General features: G+C 43.6%; 1 protein-coding gene across 1 annotated transcript in view; it reads right to left on the reverse strand.

Annotated features, from left to right (window-relative positions):
- Positions 1 to 217: 217 nt before the first annotated feature.
- Positions 218 to 17229, reverse strand: part of LOC136588386 (integrin beta-3-like) — a 41216-nt gene continuing 24204 nt past the window's right edge. The window contains exons 11-15 of the mRNA XM_066587554.1: positions 9847 to 10069; positions 7806 to 7909; positions 5329 to 5448; positions 2092 to 2258; positions 218 to 905 (exon numbers count right to left, since the gene is read on the reverse strand). Of these exons, the coding sequence (XP_066443651.1) occupies positions 834 to 905; positions 2092 to 2258; positions 5329 to 5448; positions 7806 to 7909; positions 9847 to 10069 (686 nt within the window). The 3' untranslated portion in view covers positions 218 to 833. The remainder of the gene's footprint in view (positions 906 to 2091; positions 2259 to 5328; positions 5449 to 7805; positions 7910 to 9846; positions 10070 to 17229) is intronic.

Here is a 17229-nt window from a genome sequence, read left to right on the forward strand (position 1 = left end):
GTTGGCCCCGTATGGCGCAGAGCGTTACGGCAGCAGAAATGCAGTCCTGAGGTCACGACCTGAAGGTTGTGAGTTCAATCACCACCCTGCATGGTTCAGGTAGCTAGCTCACGGTTGACTCAGCCTTCCATCCTTCTGAGGTCAATAAAATGAGTACCCAGCTTGTTGGGGGTAATAAATAAATTACCTAAAAGCGCTGCGGAATAAGTTGGCGGTATACAAATAACAAGATTTATTTAACGTTCACTATATCAAGTGCACAGCTCACGGGTAGTTCCACCTTAAATAGGAGCATAGACCGCCTTAAATGACATAGGATATCCCATATATACAGTTAATCCACATGTGAATGGGAAATATTTGATTAGAAATTCCATGGGCCATCAAAATGGATCTTGCCTCAAGTTTTCCTTTAGCTATGCTATAGAGGACACAGCATTTTCCATCTTCTTAGGTTCCAATACGTCCTGCGGGTGGCGGGAATATCGGTTATGTTTGGGGGGTGCGGGGTCTGCCATGCGCTGCAGGGTCAGCATTCCTGAGATAACGGTAGGGTTTCTGAAGACAGAGACAATAGAATCTTCTGATCGTGTTGGAGCAAATAATCATTTACTGGCGGTGCTGAGAGCCGTGATGCGTCAGCTAGTCCAGGCCTCTGAGCGATGGACACAATCAGATCGGTTCAGGGGTGTAACAGTTGTGGCAAAGCCCCGAAGCAGGAGGAGCACCTGATGGTGTCACTAGCTCAGCGGCAGCAGGGGCAGGTGAGGGGCTTCATAGCAGCACCTCTTGTACTTTTACTGAATAGTCAGTTGTTTTTTCAGGGACTTTAATCACTCCGAGTTCGCACGATATCTTACGTTGGTGAAGGTGGAAGTGGCGCTTTTGTACAGCGGGTTGTGCGCCTGAAACAAGAAAAGTGTTAGTGAGCGGTAACTAGTGATATGGTAGAATTCCTGGGTTTAGCACATGGAAGACAATCCATCACCTCCCCTGACATGCCTGCTCTTGTTAATATTATTTATTATAAATCTGCATTGTGTTGTTCCTCTGTTATTCCTCCTGGAAAGGCATGGGTGTGACTATTCTAATGGGCGTGTCCCTACAGTCAACACTGAATGGAGAGTATTAGACTGTAGAGATGCACCACTTCAAAAAAATGGGAATGCTTTCTGACTAGGACCAAATTAACAATGACGTGACCCCCTAGTTATTAGCTGTAAGGAGGCTTTTACATGGGACTCCTGTTGGGCGCTTCGGGGGTAATTGCTCCTGTGCTTTCACCAATCGAGTCTGAAATCACTTACCTGGTTGTTCAGCTGAACAATTGTCGTTCAGATTCCCGCGATCCAATGATAATCTGAACGATTATTGTTTACTGTAAAAGAGCCCCGATTTGTTAGAGAACCTGGCAGTAAGTGTTCAATTTCTCTGCAGCGCCTCCGCAGGAGAATTTGGGCATTACACCGTTCTCATTGAAATTAAAGAGCTGACCATGTAATGCACAAACACACCGGGTCCTCAAGAGTGATAGGCGCTGTTTGTAGCCCTCTCTAATCTGGACAGTAGAGCCTCTTGTATTGAAGGGGTTTGGCAGAATTAAAGTAAAAAAAAAAAATTAGCGGCAGGGAATGGCATACTGCGGTTCTGAAAGTCAAAGGAGTCATGTGGTGTAGATCCAACTGCTCCAATGACCATGAAGAAATGTGTATAAGTTCTCTAACTTCTTTACTACTTTCTGAAAACTTTCCCTAGAAAAATACTTGTTAAATGATCCCAAAGAGGCAGTAATAGAAATATAAAGGAAATGTCCAATAACGGCAGGAAGCCTGTATACCCCGAGGGCCGGGCCTGACCTCATGTATTAACCCACTGATGGGAGTGATCAGCTGCCCCAAGAGCCTTGGCAGAACTACATCACATCATACGTTACTATGTGAATCTGGTTTTGTACTGTTTCAGTGTATCAAGCTGCCGCAGCTATGAGGCTACTTTGGCTGCCATGCTGGGAGTTGTAGTTTTACACCAGCTGCTGGTTGTAGTCTTTACCATCAATCCTAGTGATATTATCAGTACAGTTCTCGTTCTTACCGTGTCCCACTTAGCCTTCGCCCTCTCCTCTTCAAACTTTGCAAACTCGCGCCGGTCGTGGATGGTAATGAGAAACTTCCAAATAAGTAGCGCCACCAGTCCAATGAGCAAAATGGCTCCAATGACCATCATTAAGACCACAAGGATGTCAGGACCGTCAGGACATTCTGTGGGGAGCAAAGGGGGATATTAACCACGGAGGTGAATACTGGGAGTGCAACTTATGAAAGTGTTACCAAGCGCTTTCCAGGCACACCATTGCTACAGAGACTGTACATCATAGAGGTGTGGGGTGGGTATAAAGTGGGCTCAAGAAGGTGACACCCACTGCCAACAACAGTGGTCAGAACTAGCTCTAGTCACAACTTCTTTACAGCTTACAGCAGCATGTAAGCTATCAGCCAGAGGGGGTGTGTCCCCTCCCCCTTTGATTCACCATCAGTTCCCCCCCATTTGGGATTGCAGGGTGCTGATGGTTGGTATGGTAGCCCTGGGCGTAGTGAAGGCTGTCAGGGCTGCTATATATTTCACCATGATCTATGGTAGGGCTTAATAAGTGAAAACATGAAAAATACAATATACTGCATTACAGAAGAATTGCAGTAAATTGTAGAAGTGATCAAGCAATCACAGGTTCAAGTCCCTTAAGAGGTCTAAAAAATAATGTATAATTTAAGTGAAATAGAATTTTAAAAAAATGAAAAATATTAAAAATACTTCAAAGCCTCCCTTTTACCATTTTCTCCACAAAATGATAATAAAATAAACATAATGGTCATCGCCGCTTACGAAAAAAATCTGAACCCTTAAAAGTATCACATTATCTTACATGAGTTTTCCAACGTGGATCTGACACTCTAAAACCACCTCAGAACTCCAAAGCTGTGCCACAAAGTTTCATGTGAATCTGAATACAGATTTAGCCCCAGGCGATGGGGAAACTGCGTGTGCATCTATCTGATGCCGCTGCCATGCGGACATTGTGCCAAGAATTGGCGCAGATTTCCATGGAATTCAATAGAATGGTAAAATAGTGGGGATCCTGCCGTGGATTTGTGGGCAGGATCCGTGCCCAAAACTGTGGCAAAATGACATTGTGTATGGGGCCCAACTCTTCTTATTAAATTTCTATCCACCAATTTCAGAATACATATAGAATGAAGCTAAATAATAAATATTTATAGCAACTATGTAAATACAATTAATTACCTATGTTGTATAGCCTGTATTATGCTCCAGAGCTGCAAGCATAATTCTGCTACCCAGATCAAAGTTTCCAAAATTCACTGCATGTTTAGTTTCTATACAGCCTGCTCTTCCTAAGGCCTCCTTCACAACAGCAATGCGTTTTTATGCAGGTCGCATCACGTCCAAAAAAAAAAAAAAAATCGCCGCACCGCTGCATTGCCGCGATCTAATTCCAAAAAGAATTAGTGTTTTCTTCTCCACTCACAGGGCCGTATCGCATGAAAAGGATACTACAGCGGCGGTCGTCAGTATGGCTCTATTTAGGTTAAATTTTGCGATTTATTGATATTCTGTTGCGTTTTTTCTCGCCTTCCAAAAAAATCGCTCATGTAAATGAATGCATTGGAATTCAATGCTTTACGTGGTCGCAACTTTCCGGCGACATTTTTTTCGCGGCTAATAGCAAATGAGGCCTTAGGATAAGACCACCAATATGTGATTGGGGATTCCTGATGATGACGTGCCGTGTCCCCCTCATGGTTTACTTAGACACACTGGCTCATCCATATGAGCAGCTGTGCCTCGTACTGCAGCTTGGCCCAACCAAGTGATGAGCACAGTGAAGGTACGGCATAGCCGCTTGACTGTACTGATTAGCGGGGGTCCTGGAGATCGGTCCTCCACTGATCCTTAAAGGGGTTTTTACATTAAAGACATTTATTCACTACTAGTAGAAAGTTGGAGAGCGACTGCAATCTATATTACCGTATATTAGATCCACAGGATAGAAGTCAATGGAATTATCTGCTAATTATACAGGACTGCTGAGTGTATTGTTCTCTGCCTGTCCAATAGAAGTGAATGGAGTGGTGATTGTGCATGCACATCATTACTCCATTGACACTGGAGATTTCGGGTGCGCCATTTTTGGAAGCACTTATGCAGGGCCTCATGTGACATGGAGTATTAAGGCAGCATTATGCAGTCCTAAGCTCTCACGACCTGAAGGTTGCGACTTCAATCGCCACTCGGTTCAGGTAGCTGGCTCAAGGTTAACTCAGCCTTCCGAGGTCAGTAAAATGAGTACCCAGCTTGCCTGGCAGTAATAAATTATTTATTTAGAAAATCTTTAAGTTGGCACTATACAACCCCCCCTCCCAAGAATGGTGCACCTGAAATCCCTGTATGAATGGAATACATGCACGAACACCACTCCATTCACTTCTATAGAAGATCGGCAAGTGTTTCCCATCGTTTTCGTAATGGCGTTTAAGCATGTGCGCTGCCTCTCCATTTACAATGGGATGCGCCATTTGTTGGGATTGCTGGGGGTTCCACAGTGATCTGATATTTATTCTGTATTCTTACATTCTTTTTAATAGGAAAACTCCTTTAAGATAGGCAATCAATGTTAATTCCCCAGAATCCCTTTAACTATACTAGAGTTCCACCCTTTTGTCTAGTTTCCAGTTTTTAATGGTGGTGGGGAATCTTGTCCGCAGTTCTTACTATAACACAATAAATGTTCTAAAATTTACAATTTGCAAAATAATTCTGGAGCATTATAATTCTACATTGTGTTGTTCCTCTGTTCCTCCTGGAAAAGCATTTCCAAATTAACAATTGGGTGTGCTCTGATACAATCTGACACTGCAATGATTGGACAATGTTAGTGTTTAAGGCCTTTTGATAATGTTATACAAATGATGGGTGGTATAATGTGTTGAGTTCTCTCTTCACGGTAACTTAACCCTGCCCTCTAAGTTAGCCATGCCCTCTAAGGTTAGCCATGCCCTCTAGGTTAGCCATGCCCTCTAAGTTAGCCATGCCCTCTAGGTTAGCCATGCCCTCGAAAAGGCAACTCCAATCACCCTGTGAAAGGCTCTTCCAGACTGATGTGACACGCGGTTATCCAAAGATGGACAACCCCTATAAAAAGTATGTTTAAATACTTGACATAACTCTGGCTGCTTTTTTTGATGGTCAAGGTCAAGTACGGTAGTTCTGAAGTACATATGTAAAGAAACGTCACTTAGCTGTCAAGATTACCTGCTTCATTAATGATGTACAGGACAGATTTCCCGCTGGAGTCCTCATGGTACTGGAACCGGACCACACAGTCATTCTCGTCGATATAAGTGCAGTTCACAGCATCCTCGCCATTGTCAACTGAAGACGAAAACAGAAGAGATATGAGCTGGCTGTCCAAGAAAGGACTATAACCTTCCTCAGTGGGCCACAGTTGAACCCAGGTCTTCTGTGGCGTTATTCTTCAGAGACCTTCATGGAGAGAACTGTACATCTGTTCGGAAGCATTCTAAACTAATTCTAAGTGGATTTCACTTAAAGGGGACCTTTGCCTGTAATAGCTAGCCAGACCACTGAAGTGGGAATGGAGATGTCTGCCTCCTGCAGACTTCAACTCCATATACAAGCACGCCAGCCAAGGAACAGCAGTGCTGTGGCCCCACCAATCTACTGTTGATGGCCTATCCTGAGTATAGGCCATCAGTAGTTTAAGGCTGGACAACTCCTTTAAAGAGAGTGTCCAATATTAGAAAAGAAAGGCTTTTTTTAATAATGGAGTCACTCTTGTTTATGGGATATATCTGTTATTGCAACTCAACCCCAATCAAGTAAATGGAGCTCTGCTACAAAACCAACTGTGTATGGCCCGCGGACAAGAGTGGCGGGTAAAAAAAAAAATCAGATCTTAATTTCTAATCCTTTTTGCCATAAACCAGGCCTCACAGCATGTAACATAGATGCGACTGCAGGGTTTGGCTTTATGTCACTCCCTGCCCCTAAGTTACAAGCCCCACTAGCTGGTCATGTATTGGGTAAGGGCACTCACTGCACTCCTCCGGTCAAGGTTACACACTTATCAGGGTCTATAGGTTTTCTTTATAGAGCGTCAAGGACTGAACTTATAAAGTTTAAAACTTTATTACAAAAAGCAGCAATGCCTAAACAAAGTACAAAGACAGTAACATAAAAAGTGGCACACACTACATACACAAAACTGTTACAGAAATAAAAAGTGTAATACCCGACCTTACTGATTACATCGACTCTGGGAACTAGGAGAAAAGCTAGGTATGCCTTGGGCAATCCTGTACAATAGGTATAGTCTCCTGGGGTCTACACAGCCACTCCTTCAACCTGCCACCTGTGACATCAAAGGGAAGCAGGCCAATTGGATGCAAGAAACTTGAGGGTGAACTTACAATTCCATATTTTGGTCTTATCTCCCCATGAGGAACTCCTAGGAGGAGCTATGGCCGCCATATTTCATAACACGATTTTTTACTTATTTACTGATGCCAAACTTGGCACATAGAGATTATTGACTCGGTTGGTATTTGCTTTGGTCTGAGCCAGAGGACACACAAAGATGGAAGTGGATGTGTTGGACTCGGCATCATGTCCCGATTCTGGAAATATGGTTATTGCTAGTCTACACCTGATGGATGAACCATAATCTTCAGTTGTTAATTTCCCAATTGTTCTAATACTATCCTCATCTCTAAGTAAAGGCAGAAACCAAAATTGGCAGCAGCACGCAAAATAAATTCACTATCAGAGGTATACAAACCTATAATCTAACCACATTAAATAATGCAAGGTTCTTAGTATATAATTTGATCAAATTACATTGGCCCATCTACCAACGTCCAGGTGACCAAGCTCTCAGATGGGTCCTAACATTAATACCAGGTGGATATCTTAACCTGGGAAAGCTGAGTTCCTACCTCTCAAAATGCTCCTCTCTTGGGACTAAGCCTGCAAATAAAACCGGGGAGGGTAGGATACTATATAGATGTTCCAATAGGAGGGACAGGAGGTAGATGGGCGGCAGGTGTGCACGACCCAGTGAAGGCAGCCAAAGCTTCACAATATTTGTATAGAAAGGGAAAAAAGGGGGGGTCAGCACTACCCATTGGAAATATATCCCAATAGAAATGTATAGGTGCACGCTAAACCATGGCTGCAACATACAGTAAAGGCAGAAACCAAAATTGGCAGCAGCATGCAAAATAAATTCACTATCAGAGGTATACAAACCTATAATCTAACCACATTAAATAATGCAAGGTTCTTAGTATATAATTTGATCAAATTACATTGGCCCATCTACCAACGTCCAGGTGACCATCCTCATCTCTAAGGTAACCCAGAGATGTGGAGGAATTCAGAATTTGCTGGAATGGCTAAGACAATGAAGGGGACTCTACTTAACAGAATCTCCTTTGGACATTGTCTGCTTAGTTGGCCAGGAACAGGAAAATTATGCAAATGCTAATGGGACATCCTTGTCAGCAGAGGAAGGATAATTGGATTAGAGTCACATCCATGACTTGACCAAGAAACCAATAAATATTGATGAAGCTGGCTGCAACAGGATATGTGAGTGCAATCATATCACACTCCGTAACACCATCTTTAAGAATCTGACCTCTAGGTGGCACACCACTGACCTATACCAAGGCATGTATTATATTCTTTTTAGCAAGTTCGTTACTTACCTAATTCGGCCACAGACACAATCTCGTCACGACAAATTCTCTTGCACAGAGCTTCCTCCTCAAACCAGGGGCCGCGCTCAAACTTCTTGCATTCCACACAACCCCTGAGATGTAGTGGTAGATATAAGGTGATATAGATATAAGGTAAAAAAAGATCTGTAGGATGTCACTCAGCACACACAACCTTTTCCTAACTTCTTTGTATGGAAGTTTGTGTAAAGAGAGTTAAAGAGGTTTACCTATTAAAGACCTTTATTCCCTATCCTGAGACCAGCGCACCCAAATGTCCCATGTGAGAAGAACAGAAGTGCACATGAGTGACCATAGTTCCACTCGCGCCTAGTAGACCAGTGTTTCTCAACTCCAATCCCCAGCCCCCCCAACAGGTCATGTTTTCAGGATATACTATAGAAGTTGAGCCTGCGCCATCCCACAGCGGGAGACGGCCTTCCGCTACAACACTGGAGATGGATGAGAACTTTGATCTCCGCTGTTAACCCCCTATATGCCACAATCTATGTAGATCACGGCAAGTAAAGAGTTCATCATCGGACCTGTGCGATTACAACGCAGTGGGCTGATGGGTTGCCATGGCAACCGCATGACAGATACTGATGTCCTGGCTTGCCATGGCCTATGGTACGGAAGTACTGCAAATGCATTATCATAGCTGTTATGGATCAAATTCCCTACAGGAACACAAAAAAATGGAGGGAAACAATTAAAATAGTGTAAAAAAAAAACAAAAACACCTTTGTCCCATATTTGTATAAAAAAATTTTAAATTTTAAAAATACCATATATATGGTATCATCATATCAATACAACCTGTACAATAAATTGAACAAACTATTTATCCTGCACGGCAAAAACTGTCACACGGCAAAGAGAAAAACGTAAAAAACGGAGGCAAAATGCGTATTCTGTTCGTTTTGCTTCCCAAAAAATGCAAAAAGTGATCAAAAAAGCCGTATGTACCCCAAAATGGTACTAATAAAAACTACAGCTCATCACGCAAAAAAATAAGCCTTCACAGAGCTCCATTCAGGGAAAAAAATAAAAAAGGTGTGGGACTTGAAATACAACAATGTAAAAAATAAACAATTTCCTTACAAAAAGGGAGTTTTTATAGTGCAAAAGTGGAAAAACCTAAAAAAAATAATTTTGCAGTCGTCGTAATCGTACCAGCCCGCAGAAAAAAAAAGTATCATATAATTTATGCTGTATGATTAACGCTGTAGAAAAAACAAACAAAAAATCTCTTCCTGCTCTCAAAAAAAATTTATAAAAGTTTTACAATACATTATTTTCAGCCAAAAATGGTACCGATAAAAACTACAGTTCGCCACGCCGAAAACAAGCCCTCATACGGCCGCGTTGATGGAAAAATAAAAACATTATGGCTTTTAAAAAATCGAGATGAAAACTCCCCCAAAAAAACGTTGGGTCCTTATGGCCAAAATATTAAATGTGTTAAATGGTAGCTGGGGAGTGCATACCTACATCTCCCACAATGCCCCATTGCCAGTTGCTACCAAGTACGCATTCATAACTGTACAAATTACTGAAGCTGAAGGCACTGAGCATGCCCGACCAGTAAACAGCGGAGCCTACAGGACGTACCCACTGGATATCAATGGAGGAATAAGCATCATAACATTATATTACGTTATTGCCTTATGAAGCCTATAACTTTCACTTGGAATTACCGAAATACAGCTTTAAGCGGCATAAGCCTCAATGCATTTGACGCATCTGTCCATGCGCCAAATCCGTGGTGTAATTTATAGTAAATCTGATGGGATGTGAGAAGCCACAGCCCCTAACGCTACACCTCTACCACTTTTTTAAAGTAACAAACACTTTTGTAAATTATCAAAAGGTCGCACATTTTGGTGCACGAGATGCTGAGCGTCAAAATATATGACTGTTATATGCCAGGATATATGTATATACCGCAACATTGATAACAAGTAGAGAAATGCGATAGTGAGTAGTTATGTAAACTGTATACCAAGAGGGTGCAAGGGATAACACTCACTTCTTAAAGGTACAGGCATCCGGACAAGTAGGACATTTCTCGCAGGTGTCTCCGTAGGACCCTGGCTGGGTGCAGTCACACTTCCCGCAGACACACTGTCCTCTCCCGCTGCAGAGGAGCCCACTGCTGGACATACACATGTCTGTGCGGGTGGTGCAGTTACAGTAATCTCCGGTCCAGTCAGACTCACATATACAATCCCCGCAGTTACACTGGCCATGTCCTGGGAGGGAGAACACAAGACACATAAGGATATAACAGACATGGGGTCGGGCTGTACAATACCGGAACGAGTGACGAGACATGTGACTACTTTAAAAAAAAATTATTTCCAAAAGTTAGGTGCCACTTTTGGAGTAACTTGTTGATTGGCTCATCTGTCTTCTAAGAATATAATCACCTCTAGGGCTCACTCACATGGGAGTATTTGCTGTGTATATTAAATTCCTATAGCCTACTGGTGTAAGTGATTGTTCCAAGTAATCTTGTAGATGTGATACCTTTTAATGGCTAACAAAAATACATAATCTTACAGCAAGCTTTCAGGGATATCTCGCCCCCTTCGTCAGGCTAATGAATGAAACTAGTTTGGATGGCACGTAATTATAACATACAGATGCAGAAGGGAACACCCCTCTTGATCTAAATAAACGTTCACACAGAAATTTGAGACTGGAAAAAAACACAAGGCAGTTCGAACAGAGAGATAAACACTAAATCAGTCCACTGAGCTGAGGAATGTGACCATTTTATGATGTCTCTTCTTTAGTGTGCATCCCTAATGGACACTAAAGAAGATAGAAGAATATAGAAATACTACCTCAACAGCACCACCTCTTGGATGGAAACATTCTTACAATCAATTTCTGAATTCTTATGAGAAAAACAAAAAATGATTGGGAAGAGGAAACCCATCTTGACCTTCTTCAGACCTTTTATATTCCCCACTTATGCAAGAATCCTGGGCTGAGGTTCATTACATTCTTGAGGGTGCTAAACATGGCCATAAACGTATACTCCCAAATTCTTCTGTGACACTGTGACTTGAAGTTGCCCTTCAGTATGATAACTCTCATCTGCTCTATGCCATATCCGTGGCCACAAAAATGTTTTGCCACAGGTAATTCCCTTTTTCCTCTCCAATTGAGTGGCGATGAGATCTCATCCTGGCTTTCAGTTTTTGTCCTGTTTCCTCGATATAAAGCCCCCAACAGGACACTCACTGCATCGGATCATATACACAACATCGGACGTGGAACATGTAAATGTCCTTGAGATCTTATAGCCCTGCTGTGTGTTGGGGATCTGTATCCTGTCTCCGGTCCGTACATGTGAGCAGGTCTTGCAGCTAAGACGGTACAAAACCTTCTTTCATATTACATGCATAATACGCACCAAAAAAGGACATGCTGCATTTTTTCATGCACGTACCGTAATACGCATGTGAAAAAAATGGAGGTGTGAGTGGCCCAATAGAACTCTATGGGCTTTTAGCACCACATATTACACACGTGAAAAATATGTGGGCCACATATGCCCGTGTGAGAGACCATGTAATGTTAAGAGGAGCACCTGTGGAATTGCACATTACAGGATTGTAGCAAATATCAGACTCCCAGCGACAGAAATGGTGGACTTTGGAGGAAGATGGAGGTGCTGCCATCAACTTTTACATGTATGCCTGTTCTGATGCTAAGTACTTCTGCTGGCAGAGAGCAGGCAGGGGATTCCTCGACCCAAGCATGGCATGGTGCCCCGCGCACGCCATAAATTGGGATCGCAGAAGTCGCAGCGTGGAACATGTAAGAATAGTAAGAGCTGTGTACGGGGGACAGACATTCCGGCCGCGGCACAGTCATTTCTACGTCTCCGCATGACAGACATAAATTCAATTTTGCAAATAGAAGCCAAGATGCAATGTTTATAAAAGAGCAGAGTCACCATATCAGTGGTTTATCCGCCCGCGTATCCCACACTGTCCGCCTTCTGTATCCTGTGGTGAAGCCAAAATTATACTCTTGTCCTATACAAAGTCTATTATACCCCGATAAAAAAACTCCCCCAATGTCTCCATTGTCTATTCTGTACAATCAGTAATACACTTATAGCATCCTCTATATCTCCTCAAATAACTCTATATCATCCCCCATGTCTCCTCCAATTACTCCATAAAACCTCTCCTATATATCTCCTCCTATTACTCTATTTAACCACCTCCTATATCTCTTATTATTATAATATCCCCTATCACTCCATATAATCTCTCCTATATCTCCCCTTATTACTCCATATAACCTCCCCATATATCTTCTCCAATTACTACATATAACCTCCCTTATATCTCCTCTTAGTCCTGGGTCCTTGTGTGAACTGGACTTAACAGAGTGCACACATATTGAGGTAGGAATGACTCGACTTAAACGGTACCCAAACCCACAAATCCACCCCTCCACTGCTTGTTGGACACGTGGTTCTTGTTTGTTTGTTCTACTCGTCCGTTGGTGGGCGGACGTTCGAGGCTGTGTATGTCTGCTCGTGTGACTTGTTCTCTCTCTGTTGGTGTTTCGTGTGCACATTTGCGCAGTATTTCTGTGACCAGACCCCTGTATTTTAGATGCCTGTATCTCCAGAGGCATCTCTTTAAGGCTGGGTTCCCACGGGGCGGATTCCCGACAAAAATCCCGTGGTTTGGCCGCAGCGAAAAACCACAAGATTTCCGCTGGGAGAACCGCTGCTTCAAAGCCCACAGCGGTTTTGAAGCGGCTCGGCCGCTCGCTCTTCCGCTGTGGCCGGCGCTTCCATAGAGGGGAGCATGGCCGCAGCAGAGGAAAAAAAAATAGACATGCTGCGGTCAGCAAATCCGCACCGCAGCATTGGCTCCTGTCGGCTTAGCCGCAGCGGATTTGCCGTCCCGCGTGGATGAGATTTCTGAGAAATCTCGTCCACATGGCTGGCTAATCCTGGGATTAATGGCCGCATGCGGATTTGCCGCAGCGAAATTCCGCACGGAATTTCCGTGGCAAATCCGCCCCGTGTGAACCCAGCCTAAGGGGAAAGTACTGTTAGGGTTCACTGCTGGGATCTATTGTACTACATAGGTTTTCAGCAGCACAGCCTCACAAGTGGTGTTGATTGTGCTGTCTGGGTGTGGATTGCTCCAGCCAGCTAATCCCCACGGTCTGTTGCTCATATATACCAACTTCATTGCTAGAGGCTGCTGGCCTTTTCTCTGTTTGTTCAGTGTGGGCAGTGTTGTGCTTCTGCATGTCTGTGCAGCTCTTGGTATGTGGAGTGTGAACTGTGTCTTGCTGTGGGTCCTTTATAATTTAGAACGAGGCAGGTCGCTAGGTTCCAGCGTGGGGTCATTCCTACTAGGATGATCGCCTCGTATTGCAAGAAGGTTTTCCTGGGGTTATTTGTCTAGTTAGTGTAGGAACCCGCGAGACAACAAGGACCCTTGAAGTTGGACTTGGGGGCTTAAGTATCTTGGCCAAAATACGAAATAATACCACATATATTCTATAGTTTTTCCATCTGGCTATGTATGCAGGTGAGTGTTTTGGGTGTTTGTCAGTTAGTGTGCTATGTCCACTATTTCTGAGTTCGCCTTCCGGCGAGTTTCTTGCCCAGTTCGCAATTCTGCAGTTCATGCGCTGGCAAGACCCTGCTGAGTGTTCATGTCCCAGTTTGACATTACAATTACTCTATATAACCTCCCGATATATCTCTCCCTATTACTGTACATAACCCCCAGTATCTCCTCTTATTACTCCATATAACCTACCATATATCCTCTCCTATTTCTCCATATAACCTGCCCTATATCTCCTCCTAATACTCCATATAACCTGCCCTATATCTCCTCCTAATACTCCATATAACCTGCCCTATATCTCCTCCTAATACTCCATATAACCTCACCTATATCTCCTCCTAATACTCAATATAACCTCCCCCTATATCTCCCCCTATTACTGTATATAACCCCCTATGTCTCCTCCTATTACTCCATATAACATCCCCGTATATCACCTCCTATTACTCCATATAACCCCTCCCAACATATCAGGAAGGGAAATCAGGAAGGTGAGCGGTGAACCAGGCGGCAAGAATCCAAGCCCTGCAGCAGTAAATACCTGTGACGATACTGCAATGATTAGTGAAGTGTGGGTGGTATTAGTAATGGTGGTGAATCAGGAAGAGAATCACGGTGTGTTTTACAAAGATTAGAGCGATCCGATGTCCCAGACGAGTGAGATTATGATGTTTACTAATTTTCACCTACTCATAGAGCCAAGTTACCCAACACCATTATGTCACCACTTCCGACCTATGATTGTGAAAAGACATGTCACCACTCCCACCACGGCCCGCTGTGCTAATGGATGCTTGTGCTTGGAATACGGCTAGAGGATTCTTAAATATCCTCCAGAAAAAAACTGTTAGCCAAATTACAGCTATATCCTGCTAAAAGCAATACAATGAAGCTGCAAAGGTCGAGCCCAGCAGGTGCCAAGGAAGCACATGGTAGCCTCCTTACGGGACCTATTACACGCTGTCCCTGAATTCTGCACCATAATTCCCACTGCTATCTGCAGATTTTGATGCAGGATTCTGCTATTTTCAATTCCGCATGTAAATCGGCATGTTAGCATGCGGATCCGTGTGTATATTCCACCATTTGAACCCTGACAGTACAAGCCGTGTGGACTTAATACATTTCATCCACATTGTGCAGAAGAATTCTGCGTAGAACCCGCTGCGGAACTGACAGCATATCTATTGCTTGCTGCAGATTTAAGGAAGGATTTCACCCTTTGCAATGCAAAGCTGTGTAACCTTTCACAGAAATTAGTTGAATGCTGATGTCACACATAGGGGCATATTTACTAATACCGTCCAAAAGTTAGACAGAGCTAACTCACTTAGGCTGGGTTCTCACAGGGCGGATTCTCGGCGAAAATCTCGCTGTTTGGCCGCAGCGAAAAACCGCGAGATTTCCGCCGGGAGAACCGCCGCTGCAAAACCTGCAGCGGCTTTGAGGCGGCCCGGCCACTCGCTCTTCCGCTACGGCCGGCACTCCCATAGAGAAGAGCGCGGCCGCAGCAGAAAAGAAAAAAAGGAACATGCTGCGGCCGGCAAATCCGCGCCGCAGCAGCAGCTTCTGACGGCTTAGCCGCAGCGGATTTGCCGTCCCGTGTGGACGAAATTTCTGAGAATTCCCGCGGCAAATCCACCCTGTGTGAACCCACCCTAAGGCCTCCTGCACACGGGCGGGTTGGACCCCACTGTGGGATTCCCGCAGCAGATTCAATCCAGTGCCCAGTCGGTAACCTCTGCGTACCTGTCCGCTGTCTTTTTTCTCTGATGCGGATGTCCTGGCCAGCACTTCGTCGCGCATGCGCAGTAGACGCTAGATGAAGCGCATCCCGCGATACTTCCACAGTGCTCACTGTGCATAGCCCACACAGAATCGCAGCATGCCGCGATTTCTACTCTGCTCGCGGAAAATCGCAATCGATTTCTGCTTGTGGAGATAAAATCCCGTATTTCTATAGCATGCTTTGGGGCGGTATTTGCTGCGGAGTCCGGAGGCGGATGCCCACCGTGGACTCCGCAATGCAAATTCGCCATGTGCAGGAGGCCTAAAAGAGTACAAGAGGGGCCCGGACACCTTTCTGTGGTGTAACAATATTACATGTTATAATCACGGATTACTTCAGAAGGGTCTGTGATTCGGGGAGCAAGAGATATAGGTGGAGAGAGAAGTGGAGCAAACCCACAGTGAAGACTGAGACTAAAGGCCTGGGAAGATACCCAGTTCTCAAAGTGCTTAAATTGGATATGGTAGATAATAGTAGGTGCTGCCACCCAGATTAACCCACCGGTGATTCAGGGATTAGTTTTTTTCCCTTAAATGAGAAAAATTGGCTTTTCCCTTTTTTTTTGCTTTCCTCTGCATCAACATTGGGTGGTAATAGGCTAAACTGGATGGACATGTGTCTTTTTTCGGCCGTACATACTATGTTACTATGTAAAATAAGTCAGGCAGTCTTAAATTGCACCAGCTTTATTATAGCTGGATGGTAACTCTGTCAAATTTGAAAACTATCTAGTCTAAGTTTATACCACCTATTACTTGGCTTTGTTTACGCCAAAAACTGTGCCAAAATTGGCATTTGACACAATTTTCGGTGCAATACGGGCCAAGGCCATTTTTCACGTGACTCAGAAAAAAATGTCCGAAAGTGTCTAAAAACGCAAAGTAAATGTAGCAAAATGTGCATAAAACAGACTTTTGGCCCAATTTGTGCAAAAAAAGTTTTACATTTTGAATAGTAAATCTGCTCCACAGTCTATAAAAAGTCCTTCACAGCTGTATGGTAAATCTGTCAAATTATAAGACTGCCTACATTACATTTATTCCCACCTGTTAGTTGGCTTAGATCACGATAAAAATTGCACCAAAATGTTGGCAGAATTTTCAGAATGTTTGCCCAATTTTTGGCAAAATCTAGGTCTGTTTTACCTCTGTTTTAAATGAATCCAAAAATGGTAGAGTTGGAAGAGACCTCCAGGGTCATCGGGTCCAACCCCCTGCTCAGTGCAGGATCACTAAATTACCCCAGACAGATGTTGTCCAGCCTTTGTTTGAACACTTCCATTGAAGGAGAACTCATCACCTCCCGTGGCAGCCTGTTCCACTCATTGATCACCCTCAAAAGTTTTGAAAAACACATAGTAAATGTGGTGCAAAGAATCTGAGACAATTTTCTGATGCAACTTGAAGTTTGAAAAGGGAATCTGCTCCACAGTCCTTTTTTCAAAAACATCACATTATTGCAATTTCGACGCTGACATTTTTTTTTCTGAAAAAAATGCAACATCCAGACATTATCTGTAGATCAACACTTTTGCTGTGTTGTTTTTTTTTTATCTGTGGCATTTTTTCAAAATCGCAGAGTGCTCTGGTATTTTTCCCCATAGGCTTCTGCATAGGAAAACAGAACGCCAGAGAATAAATGGCACTCAAAAATATGTCACTACAAAATGCATTGTCCAAAAACGACAAGCAATTCTGTTTTTGGCGTGGAACTGCATGCGGATAAAGCCATGTCAGTGCGCAAAATCTATGGTCACGAGTCGTATATTGTGTACATGACACCTCAGCCTCTCACAGGCATAAGAGGTGATGCTTCTAAGACAATGTATGGCATATGACTCCCCGCTGCTTCTTCTGGGTTCTCTGTGGCAGGCACCGGGACTGCAGAGTCTCCGGGATAAGCGAGTATTCAATTTCTTTTCATTTTAAGCCCTTTTATCTTTTTTGTTTATGTTGTGGAAAACCCCATTAAGTGTAAGGCTGGAATTAGTGCACTAGAG

The sequence above is a fragment of the Eleutherodactylus coqui genome, chromosome 13 (assembly GCF_035609145.1).
Source record: "Eleutherodactylus coqui strain aEleCoq1 chromosome 13, aEleCoq1.hap1, whole genome shotgun sequence".
NCBI classification, from domain to species: Eukaryota; Metazoa; Chordata; class Amphibia; order Anura; family Eleutherodactylidae; genus Eleutherodactylus; species Eleutherodactylus coqui.